Raw genomic sequence first — 13,171 nt, forward strand, 5'->3', positions numbered from 1 at the left:
AGAAGGGGCGCTGAGTTCCCCTCCGTGTGTCATAACGCCCCCCCCCCCCCGATCCTTGGGCCTCGATCCTATGCAGTATGTCTGAAACATAGGAAGGTGCAAATGTAGTTCCGTCCACAATGTACAAGCGGTAGGCACAGTGCAAGCACAAGTGGTGATGTCCAAGAGGTATTAAGGAATGCATGCAGTGATTACTGTAATGACTTGCTACTGGTTGTGCAAGCAGAAGTTTGCAACAAGATACAAATTCTGCTGAGGGTTTTCATGAATGCAAACAAGGGTTTTCGCTTGAGCAAAGATACATGTGACAATGAAATGACACCTTAGGATCCCAGCCTGGTTTTTCCCCTGAAGTATATCTTAGCTTGCTAGCACCACTTAGAATTACTAGCTTGGAAAACGTCTGCCTGAGATACACCTGGACTCTCTGTGATAAACTGTGGTTCCAATTGAACTGGCTGCTCTGTCGGAAGCTTGCAGGCAGTTTGGCCCAGCCAGCAGGTTTTTCTCTTTGTTCTTCTCTACAACCTCTTGTTTCGGCAGCTCTACCTGTAATCTACCTTACCTGCAAGCACACTAACATTGAGAGGAATGCCAACAAAACGGGGACAAGGTGGAGCTGAAGGGTAAAGCACGTTCAGAGTGACAACTAGACCCAAGCTAGATAATCTGCACTTCTCATTTTTACAGTGAAAATTGCTGGACAGCCTTTGATTGGAAAGCAGGCCACTTCTGTGGAAAATCAATGTTTTCAAAGACATTCAGAGAAATATAGTTTCCTACCCCTAGAGGCATGAAGTTGTGATGATAGCTCTACAGGTACATGCCTGGAAGAGTTCCAAAGCCATGAAGTCAGGAAACCGTCCCTGCCTTGTCTCCGCACTCACAGGCACATAGGTTTGGATGAGGGCTCACGCAGGATATACGACTGGATCTAGATTAATACTTCAGCTAGCGCAAGGATTTCCACCCACGGAATGTGGTTTCCCCACCTTCCTCCTATAGCAGCGGCCCTGACATCCCGTTGCTGGATGGGGGTCCCCTCAGTCCCCAAACAAGATTTTGGGGGGCATTCTGGGTTACTGTAGGAGGAGGGAGGAGAAACAGTAGCCCTGCGAGGGCAGAAATCCTTGTTCCTGCAGGAACATCTAGTCTGGATCCAAGCCATATAGAGGAAGGCCAGCCAAACTCAGAGGACATTTGTGCATGGCTGTTTCCTCACAGTCACCCCGCCAACCACTTCGGGGCTTTTGCTTTGATTATGCTTGCATTTTCCGACCATCAGAGGTTGCCTCACTCCCCCCACATGTTTTCTGGATGCTGGATAAACACAAATCCAGAAAACGTGGGGGAAACACAAGGGGAGAGCGAGGCGACCTCTGACGGTCGGAAAACGCAACCATAATCAAAGCAAAGCCCCAAAGTAGTTGGCGGGGTGACCGCGAGGAAACAGCCGTGCATCAATGGCCTAAGTCCATCAGGCCAGGATGTTTCCACAAGCTTAGTCTTTTTGTAAGAACCCAAACTTTGTGCTGTCCAGGAGGCTTCCTGAGCCAAATTCTTGTGAGCTGACTAATTCAGGGATTGTCTAGCACCCCAAAGCTCATACAGTTGCTTCTAGAATTCAGGGACCTGCAGATTCCCTGGTCTAGAAGCAACTCAATGAACACTATTAAAACAGTACCTAAACACTGGCTGAATCAATACTGAAACTGCATAGGATTTCAGCATACTCCAGTTTGTAAACCAGGTATCCTGAAAGGACTTTCCAGAACACGTTAAAGCCCTTCAAAAGACTTTCTAAAACAACTCTTCAAGAACATTCGGTAGACGTTCTCCAACGCAACCATACTCACCTCCATAAAAAATAATTGTGTTGTGTAGAAGAAGCTGGGCATCTGCTTTGAACTCCTCATAACTCCTGTACTTTCCTTCATTTACTTTCTAAACAGAGTTTAAAACACACACATATATATAATTAAGACATGCTATTATTATTATTTTTTGTCAGGGGAATCCAAAATATGGAACTGTACTGCAGGGAAAATCACAGAACGAAGCTGGATAACAGACTTTGTATAACACGAAGTCCCAATTTCAGTCTCCAAAACCTCAAGGTCAAGGGAAGGAACTTTGCAAAATACATGAGGGTTACTATTAGCTTATGTTCACTCACAGAATTTCCCAGCATGAAGCATCTGGTCTTCTAGAGTGGGCTCATACGTATGGATTTTTATGCATTGTTAAATCTTATTTTGACAAGGTGAAGCCCTGACATTTCCTGGAACTTTAAGGGAACATACCTCTTGAATAGTTGGAACATCAACAGCCGTGTGCACCAGCCGACGATACATGGGGTGTTTATTGTCCTTGCCTTTCTTGTTTAGATCGATAGCCTAAAAAGCAATCACAAAGCTTCCGTTTAGAAACTGGGCCAAATAAATAAATACTTTGGAAGTCTTCAGGTCCGAAATTATATCTGTCTGACAAGTAAAACTGCATGTCAGTTAAGTGATAGTATCAGCGAAACACTGGGTATGCTTATTTACACCTATGGTTTCAGCAAAAACATTTGCCTCAAACACATAAAACTGCTTTATAAACTGAGAGGAAATTCTCCAGTAAAAAAAATCTAGCAAAAATCTACCTTTATGTCTCTTTTGACCTGTGATGACCCTGTAAATTAATGTCCTCCAAAATGTCCTATGGTTAACAGCCTTGCTTCGGTCTTGCAAACTGAGGGCCATGGATTCCTTTACAGTCAATCATGTTGGGTCTTCCTCCTTTCCTGCTGCCTTCAACTTTTCCTAGCATTATGGTATTTTCCAGTGACTCTTGTCTTCTCATAGTGTGACCAAAGTATGATAGCCTCAGTTTGATTATTTTAGCTTCTAAGGAGAGTTCAGGCTTGGTTTGATCTACAATCCACTTATTTGTCTTTTTGGCAGTCCACCACATTTCAAAGGAATCAACTTTCTTCCTATCAGCTTTCTTCATTGTCTAACTTCCACACCTATACATAGTAATGCAGAATACTATGGCATGAATTTTTGATCTAAGTCACCAGCAACACATCCTTACACTTAATCTTTTCTAACTCCTTTATGGCTGCCATTCCCAGTCTCAATCTTTATGTTCTCCTATCCCCACCCCCAGCCCTGACCTGGATGGCCCAGGCTAGCCTGATCTCGTCAGATCTCAGAAGCTAAGCAGGGTCAGCCCTGGTTAGTCTTTGGATGGGAGACCACCAAGGAATACCAAGGTTGCTGTGCAGAGGAAGGCACTGGTAAACCACTTCTGTTAACTTCTTGCCATGAAAACCCCAAAAGGGGTCGCCATACGTCGGCTGCAACTTGACGGCACTTTACACACACACACACATCCCCCCTTAACATTCTCAGTCATGGGAGCTGATCTATCTATCTATCTGTCTGATATCTAAAACGTTGTAACATTGCTTTAAAACCATCAACAGGACCTAAGTTTAGAGGTCCTTTTAAAGTACTGGGCAAAATTGAATTTTAAAAATAAATAAATAAAATTTAAATGTCAAAGTTTAAATTTGAAATTATGCCCAATGAGAAATGCAAAAGGTTTCAATTTTTATTGGAAGAATCAATGGTTCATCCAAAGTAGGAATTTAAATCAATCAGTTGACTGACGGATCAAATTTCATGTTTGCATATGAATACAATAATAGTTTTGAGGCAAAAATCTACTTTGGTCTTTGATGCTGAATGCATAGGCCTCAGCAGGCACCATCCTAGAAAAGGCATTCTTTTGTGAGACTGAAATAGAATGCCTCTTCCATAGCGCCCAATAGTGCCCAATTTAATCGGGGCCAATGTTTTCGTCAATCAAAATGTTTGCAATTAATTGATCAATTGTATGATTAATCAATTAAAACCATAACCTTATTATGTGCAAACTGGACATTAAACTTCAATACTCACTCGTTCCTTCATGCGGGAGACAATGAAGCGCAAATACGTGCTCATCTCTTGCTTGCTTGTGTTCTTCTTCTTAATGCTCTGGTGAAGAATAGCAGCTTTAGTTCAGATTTATGAATTTTACTCACTGTGCCTGTTTAAAGTTCTACAATACAAAGATTTAAAAATTCCAAGAACAATCGTTTAGCTGCATATTAATCCAAGTACGCTAGGAAAATTTTTTTTTTCTATAGTCTATTAGCCAAAGTGACATTTCAAAGAATTAATGCTGATTAATCGAGAGTATGTTTAGAATGGTGTTGGACTCTCCATTCTCAAAAAGCCTCAACCTCAAAGTCACTGCATTTTTCATATTGTTTGATTTATCACGTATGACTTGATTTCTGTATTCCTAGTCCCATTATATAGTCAACTAGACATCTAATCCTACTGGCTGGATCGATTTACCCTGTTTAATCTGCCTCCAGTCTTATTGAGAAAGGCAGACGAAACAGAAAGTAAACAAATAAATGCACCCTTCCTCTCTGTCTCTAATATACACACACTGAGAAAATGTAGAACTACTCATACCTTTCAATAAAAATGAAAGAAGGCACGCTACACTTTCATAATTAATAAATCTAATTGTCATTGTATCACTATACATTTCAACAGCGCTCTTAACCTGCTATTCCATCTGTAAAACCCCTTAATTAGAAGGAACTTAACTGCATTAGTCCAACTGCTGAAACCTATGGAACATATGTCCAAATACAGTTACTTTAAGACTGGTATGTCAGTATGCAAAGTGTTGTGTCTTCACTGTCTTGGCCCCAGGAGGTATATTGTTATTATTACTGTTTCACAGTTTTTAAAAAATGAGGCGGAGGTAATGATTTATCCAATATCAGCAATCAAGACTAACTAACACTTTCTGTGCTGTATCACACGAAAGCCTTGCCTGGGTATCTTAGGATGGGGGTAAGTAATCCTTTTGGACTGAGTGCCTCCCCCCCCCCCCACTATCTACCTGCAATCTGAAAGCCAGGGGTAATTGATGCTCAAATTCTTACAACAAAGACTGATACCATATATGGAACGAGAAATGCCTGGTGTTCAAGCTAGATCCAGAAAAGGAAGAGGCACTAGAGATCATATCACGAATTTACGTTGGTTACTGGAGCATACGAGAGAATTTCAGAAGAAAATCAGCTTGTGTTTCATAGATTACAGCAAAGCTTTTGACTGTGTGGATCATGAAAACACTATGGCTGGTTTTAAAGGAAATGAGTGTGCCACAACATGTGATTGTTTTGATGTGCAACCTGTACTCCGGACAAGAGTACAGAGAGAATATGGAGAAACAGAATGGTTTGCAATTGATAAAAGTGTTAGACAAGGATGTATTTTATCTCCCTATCTCTTCAATATTTATGCAGAACATATAAGGAAAACTGGATTGGGTTTAGAGGACGGTGGATTGAAAATTGGGGGGGGACATTAACAATTTGAGATATGCTGATGATACCACATTACAGCCAGAAAATAGTGAAGACTTGAAACGACTACTGGTGAAAGTTAAAGCAGGAAGTGCCAGAGCAGGACTATAGCTGAAGATCAAGGAGACAAAAGTAATGACTACTGGTAATTATTCAATTTTAAGGTAGACAATGAGGAAATAGAAATTGATTCACTTTCTATTCTTTGGCACCATTATCAACCAAAAGGGTGACTGCAACCAAGAAATCAGAAGGAGACTGAGACTGGGAAGGGCAGACATGAAGGAGACAGAAAAGATTCTTAAGTGTAAGGATGTGTCACTGGCAACCAAGATCAAGTTAACTCATACCATAGTATTCCCTATTACTATGTATGGGTGTGAAAGTTGGACAATGAAGAAAGCTGACAGGAAGTTGATTGCCTTGATATGTCATTTTTGAGGAGAGTTTTATGAATACCATGGACTGCCAAAAAGACAAATCAGTGGGGTTCTTGATAAAAAACCTGAACTCTCCCTGGACACTAAAATGACTAAATGGAGGTCATCATACTTTGGTCACATTATGAGAAGACAAGACTCACTAGAAAAGATGATCATGCTAGGAAAAGTTGAAGGCAGCAGGGAAAGGAGGAGGCTCCAACTCTATAAAGGAAGCCATGGACTTCAGTTTGCAGGACCTTAGCAAGGCTGTTAACGATAGGATGTTTTGGAGGACATTGATTCATAGGGTTGCCATGAGTTGGAAGCAACTTGACGGCATAGGTAAGATGAGGCTAGGGACACTGGGAGCAAGCTGAGCTCCAGCAGTCCTGACAGCACCTCACGGCATGCCTTGGGTGGGGAACCAGCCCCAGTTGCAGTGAAATGGTCTGTTGTGCCGCTGCTCAGCACATGTGTCAGGTGTTGTCCACTCTTGGCCTACAACATCATTTTACAGGTGGTTGCGCTGACTTGGAGAGGGGGCATGGCTCCGTGGTAGAGCATCTGCTTGGCATGCAGAAGGTCCCAGGTTCAATCCCCGACATCTCCAGTTAAAGGGACTAGGCAAGTAGGTGATGTGAAAAACCTGTGCCTGAGACCCTGGAGAGCTGCTGGTCTGAGTAGACAATACTGACTTCGATGGATTAAGGGTCCGATTCAGTATAAGGCAAGCTTCATGTGTATGTGTTCATGGATGGCCCTGGCTAGCCTGACCTCATCAGATCACAGAAGCTAAGCAGGGTCAGCCCTGGTTAGTTCTTGGATGGGAGAACACTAAGGAAGCATGAGGTTGCTATGCAGAGGCAGGCAATGGCAAACCACCTCTGTTCATCTGTTGTCTTGAAAACATTAAGGGGTCACCATAAATCAGTCGCGACTTGTCGGTACTTTCCACCATCACCCTGGGTAAATTAAGAGTGGGCAAGCTGCCAACTGAAGTAAGAAACTAGGATTTACTGAGGAGTACGAAGAAGATTTCACCAGGGAATGGTGAGCCCATTCATGGAAGCAGAGAGAAGGAAGCCAATATTATTTAATTGTCACATATTTATCCTACCCTTTCTTTCCTCATGGAACATCAGGCACCATACATATGTTTCCCAGGAGGCCTAATCAAGGCAGTGATTAGACCCAGACCTGCCAATGCTCAGCAGTGTTGCTGCATCATGTGCCTGTAAATCATACTCTGGGCCCATAAAGTAGGTAGTCAATCATGGAATTGTAAAGAGAGGCCAACAGGCCCTAAAGCTAGAATATGGTGAGAGGAAACAGCCTTTCATATCCTTTACGTAGGGATCTAAACTGTCAACTTTATGCTAGTTCTCAATTATTTCCACTGATTACGGGATGGACAGACTTTTGTTGGTTGATTTGCAATGTCCTCACTGTCTATACTAATTCATTTCTGTACATGTGAAGCAGAGCTCTTGTGTGAGAGAAAAACAACAACACTGGCTCAGTCCAATCATGAAACCATGGTTTGTTATAACTATGGTTAGTTTGGGAAACCAGGATTCCATTCTGCTTCGATCTTGGTTTGCCTCAAATTTGGTGGTTGAATTGCTTTCTCTTTGTAGCTTGCATCATCAGAGAACAAATCTGGATTAAGCCAGGATGTTTGCATCCAGACAACACCACAATATTGCATTTAATAAACCCAATCCTGGCTTGCTGGACCTTAAATAACAATAGCTAGCAGAGTGGCTTGCATTTATACAATCATATTAACCTTAGCTAGCTTAATTAAACCATGGTTTCGAGTGATGTCTAAAACAAGCCATTGTGTCCAAGAAATAGACAATGTTTGCAGGTGAGATACCTCATACATGGGCATGCATATCCCTCTTCTTTCTACCCAGTGTCTTAAATTGCCTTATTTAACAAAAATATGGAACTCTTTTTGCTTTAAAAAACATACAGCAGTGGGGTGGGGTGTGGTTTGGCCGCCATGGAAGATTCCCAACCCAAAATGTTCTGCTTCCCTTTAGAAGCTCAAAACCCAGCTACCATTCCTGAACTACAGTATATAGAGAGAGACGCCATCTTGTATTATAAGACCAGACAAATATGCTAAAAGACTGATCTTAAACCAAAACCACTTTGTTGTGAATTCTTAGGAAAGCCTTGCTAACCACCATTTCCGACTTTGGGTTTCTAATGCATGCAGGCGGCTTGGTATGTTGGCTGCAATCCTTAACCCACTGTTCCTGAATAGTTCCACTGCAGCAAATCAATTTCAATAGGCGGCTATCACTGGCAATAATGTAATTTAATTGTGCATTAGTGAAATGGCAAGATTCAGCATGAGATTGCCAGGCTAATCTCCATCTCAGATGCAAACAAAAACAAAAAACAACAACGATCAATTTTCTAACCTTAAACCCTCACATAATTTCCACCACTCAAGATAAGACCAAGTTTGAACTACAATAATGCTTGAACTATCAAATCCCAAGTTTACAAGCAACGCTGAATGAGCCTTCTCTCCCCCCCTCTTCCTCTTACCAGGAAAGAACCAACTGAGAATATGTTGGTTCATTACTTCCTGGACATTACAGACAGTACTGTTTGCTATCTTGTCAGAATGAATACTCGGATCACTGACACACAGGTTGTTTGCCCTGGTTTGGATGCTATTAGTAAGCGCGGTTTCCCCCCGCTTCTCTATAGCACTGTGGTGCTTCTGTGATCCTGAGATCTTTCCCACACCTTCTTTGCTGTGATGTTTTGGAAAAGTCAGGGTGGCACTCATGGGGCACGGAAAACAGGTGTAAAGGAGCCCCATGGCGCAGAGTGGTAAGCTGCAGTACTGCAGTCCAAGCTCTGCTCATGATCTGAGTTCGATCCCGACAGAAGTTGGTTTCAGGTAGCCGGCTCAAGGTTGACTCAGCCTTCCATCCTTCCGAGATCAGTAAAATGAGTACCCATCTTGCTGGGGGTAATGTGTAGACAGGGGAAGGCATTGGCAAACCATCACGTAAACATAGTCTGCCTTGGAAACATTGGGATGTGACGTCACCCCCTGGGTCAGTAATGACCTGGTGCTTGCACAGGAAACTACCTAAAGGCAAGACTGAACCCAGTAGCTAGAATGTTAACCAGAGAAACAGTCGTGTGTGGAATTAAGATATTAGGAGGGATATCACTCTTACAGTGCTCCACAGCACTGCTAAGATGTTTGGGGGAAAGTCCTGAATCAGTGTGGAGTATTTGGATGTGAGACCACCAAGGAAGTCCAGGGTTGCTATGGAGAGGAAGGCAATGGCAAACCACCTCTGTTAGTCTCTTGCCTTGAAAATCCTACGGGGTTACCGTAAGTCGGCTGCGACTTGACGGTACTTTACACACACACAGTTTACTACCAAGGTACTAGACAATTGCTCTGGAGAGAACAGAATCATATGTGACTATTCTAGTATTACTTCCAGTGACCCATCTATCAATGACTGTACACTTAATCTACACTAATCTTCATATGCATATTTTTCAAAGAACAAAGCAATAGAAGTGTTCCAGATATACATTAAATTACTCAAAAGATGCCAAATGGACAACAATGGACTATTAAATCCTCCAACTTTACTGCCTTAAAAAAAAAAAAGCTACATCATGAACACACATTTTTCATAGTCCTTAATGATGCAACAACATGGCTTAAAGCTGTCCAGGGGAGGCCTCTTCAAGAATGACAAAAGAGGAAATCCAATGACCAAACTGTTTTTGAGATAGATCTCAAGCAATCTATCCATCGAGTCTAACACTTTCTACCTTTTCTAGAGTACAATACTCGGATCGCTCTTACTGTCTACTCCCATTGCTCTGCCTTGTGCCGAAAAATCTTGCAACCGAAAAACCTATCCAATTACAGCAGTTTCACATTCAGGGCCAACAGCAGATGGTGACTCTGGCAGACCAAATTTTCACTGGTTTCAGAGAGGAGCGTTTGAGAAATTGTGCTGCTGCAAGTTGTAATTATTAAAAAAAAAGTGGGGGGAACCTTGACCATGTTCATTTAAGCCCATTTCCAGTATGAAAGTGCAAGATAACACAACAGAAGTTGACTGAACCCACACAGCCAAACTGACAGATAATCCAATTGCCCTTAGAAGCGTTTACTAGGGGAGTTCTTATACAATCATCAAGCATCAGTCCTCTTGTCACTCAGCTTTCAAACATGTATTTCCTTCTTGCACTTAAGAGATCTCCAGTTAAAAGGTGATATAAGTTGTTAAAGCAAAACCTCACTTTTGTTTCAGTTATTTTACCTTTTTTTAGTGTGTTCAGAATATACAAAGAGCCCTGGCTGGATCAGACCAGAGGTCCATCTAGTCCAGCATCCTGTCTCGCACCGTGTCCAACCAGTTCCACTGGAGAGGCAACAACAGGGCAAATAGGCCAAGACCTTCTCCTGATGTTGCCTCCTTGGCCGTGGGATTCAGAGGTCTACTGCTGTTTATTTACCACTGATAATGAAGCAAAAGAAATCTGACTACCTTTTTCATACGGTGATTAAGCCCTTTTATATCCTTTGGGGAAACACCCAGGACTCTAAAAAGTATTAGAATTTATGCACTTACTGTACAAGATTCTGGTTCTCTTGAAAAAGGAAACTTAGCAAAGAAAACCATTAACTAGTCATGGCAAATAAGGAGAAGCCATGGTTGTATGTGGGAGATCTAGAGTTGCCTCTCAGTTGGGAAATACCTGGAGTTTTTTGGGATGGAGCCTGAGAAGGGTGGGGTTTGGGGAGGGGAGGGACTTCAATGCCATAGAGTCCAATTGCCACAGCAGCCATTTTCTCCAGGGGAACTGATCTCTGTCGGCTGGAGATCAGTATTAATAGCGGGAGATCTCCAGCTAGTTCCTAGAGGTTGGCAACCCTAGGGAGATCCCAAACCTGTGGTTAGAACAGATGGAAATAGCTGCGGTTTTCTTGCCACCTCATGAGAATCCCATCCCCACTCTAGTTTAAGATTTAACTTTAACATGTTTCCCTGAAAAGGTACAACAGATTGGGCGGACACTTTGGTGATTTATTCTCAGGAAGTCCTCTAGGCTTTGAGAGATACAAAGCCATTTCATAAGCTACCAATGGTGGTGGCTGCACAGGTGCTATCATAACTTTCCCTGCGATGCCAGAAGAAACTGAACCATGTGAGCAGGTGGTGAGACCGTTTCTCATGTTAATGCTGTCACACCCACAGGTATCCTGCTGGAATACCTCCCACTGGTAACGCATGGACCACAACTGTATTGGTCATAGCAGCATGCCACTATTGAGAAGAATCCACCATACAAAAGGAATTCATGTAATGTACATGAGTTTATTCTTAAATTTATTCTTAAGAAGGGGAGGGGAAAAATGAAAATGCCAAATGCAAGACAGTTGCAGCATAATTTAAGAATAAGCTCTTTGCTCTTGGCTTGCAGTCTGTTGCCCTGAGTGAGCCAGACTGGTAGATCCAGAATCAGCCCAGGATGTTAGAGTATTATTTGTGTTCCCTGTTTGATTTAAATTGTATTTTTGTATTTTGTAAGCCGCTTTAGAGTCCTCATTGAGAGAAAACCATGGCAGAAATACTGAAGAAGAAGAGGAGTAGAAGTTGGTTTTTACATGCCAATTTTCTCTACCTTTTTTAAGGAGAATCAAACTGGCTTACAATCTCCTTCCCTTAGAGAGCTCTAAGAGAACTGTGACTAGCTCAAGGTTACCCAGCAGGCTTCATATGTAGGAGTGGGGAAACCAACCCGGTTCACCAGATTAGAGTCCACTGCTCATGTGAAGGAGTGGGGAATCAAACTCGGTTCTCAAGATTAGAGTCCACCGCTCTTAACCACTACACCACACTGGCTCTTTAATGTTTTGTGTACTTAGAAAATTTTGCCTCCTTGGAGAACCTGCCCAAGGCGAATGATAAAATAAAACATAATAAAAACATAAAACATTAAAGGTTGTTCAGTAAAATCCAAAATATTTTTTTAGACGTTCTTAGACACGAGGCTCCAAGAACAGATGCCTGACACAGTTCTAGGCAATCCTGGACTAGAACACTTGGAAAATGCCTAGGAGCCTCATGTGTGCTATAACAAACAAAAAGATTGTCCTGGAAACACTTGTTGACTCTCAAGATGCCAAGAACAGAACCGCTGTCAAACCCACATGCTGCTATTCTTGAAGATGCCAAATCACTAAATACTTGTTACAATCAAAGAAAAGATTTCCCATTTCCACTGGGGATTCTGGTAATCCTATGGGGAATTAAAATATTTGCCTATCAACAGTGGAGTGGAGCACAGGGCAATGTTTCACCCCAGTGCCCACCACAAGTTGCAACTGGTTGTTACTTTTGTTGTTTTAAAATATTTATATCTACGCTTCTGGTCCAGAAATGGCAAAGCCATTTCACTTGAAGATATATTATCTGTTTCATGATGCCAAAGGGAACCCCTTTCTGCTTCTTTGTTAAAAGAATGATTCCCCACTTCTGTACAATTTTCTCACTAGGGAGGTGGTGAGATCCCTCTCACTGGCAGTCTTCAAGCAGTGTCTGGATAAACACTTGTTAGGGATGCTCTAGGCATTGAGCAGGAGGTTGGACTAGATGGCCTGTATGACCCCTTCCAACACTATGATTCTAAAAGCAGACTCACAGTGAGGAATTCCAGGGCAAGATAATAACAGGAAAATATGGAAAACTCATTGTGGTCATTCAGTTCCAAGCATGGCCATCAACCACTGCCTCTTACTGTGTACAAGAGAGTGGAAAAGGAACAAAATGAAGAAGTTTTTGAAAACCGACTTTTTTTAAAAAGGAAGAAATTTGTGGCAGGATAGTAATAAAATCTGGAGAACATGATGTTCAATCCTAAAATGAAGCAAGCATGCAATTTCCAAAAAGCCACTTGTTTCTAAAGTGAAACTCACACCTGCAAATCTCAGTGCCAATATGCCAACGGTGGCATTCAACCCTTTCCACCTCAGCTGTCCCTCTGCTGAATAGCGACTGTTATTTGCCACTATTAAAGAAAGCCAATATTAGGAAAACCGGCTGGCCAATTTAATGTGGGGAGGGGGGAGGCAAAGGGATTGCAACTAGTTGTTTTCTTTTGAAAATGCTGCCCAGTCATGATTCTTGTTCTCTCTTGCAGTGAAGACAGCTGCGACCAAGGGAGCCCATGCCATTTACATGCATGGGATTCTGTATCGCTTTTTAGAAAAATTCCCTAATCACGAGTTCCCTAATCACTATGCCCACTCCTC

The 13,171-nt window shown here is 42.2% G+C and overlaps 1 protein-coding gene across 8 annotated transcripts in view; it reads right to left on the reverse strand.

Moving 5' to 3' along the window:
- Positions 1-13,171, reverse strand: part of ZMYND11 (zinc finger MYND-type containing 11) — a 124,591-nt gene that overhangs the window by 14,598 nt on the left and 96,822 nt on the right. For all 8 annotated transcript variants that reach the window (XM_056857285.1, XM_056857284.1, XM_056857283.1 and 5 more), the window contains 3 exons: positions 3,954-4,031; positions 2,304-2,396; positions 1,857-1,944 (listed from right to left, as the gene is read on the reverse strand). In XM_056857285.1, the coding sequence (XP_056713263.1) occupies positions 1,857-1,944; positions 2,304-2,396; positions 3,954-4,031 (259 nt within the window). The remainder of the gene's footprint in view (positions 1-1,856; positions 1,945-2,303; positions 2,397-3,953; positions 4,032-13,171) is intronic.

This window comes from Euleptes europaea, chromosome 11, assembly GCF_029931775.1.
Source record: "Euleptes europaea isolate rEulEur1 chromosome 11, rEulEur1.hap1, whole genome shotgun sequence".
Lineage (NCBI taxonomy): Eukaryota > Metazoa > Chordata > Lepidosauria > Squamata > Sphaerodactylidae > Euleptes > Euleptes europaea.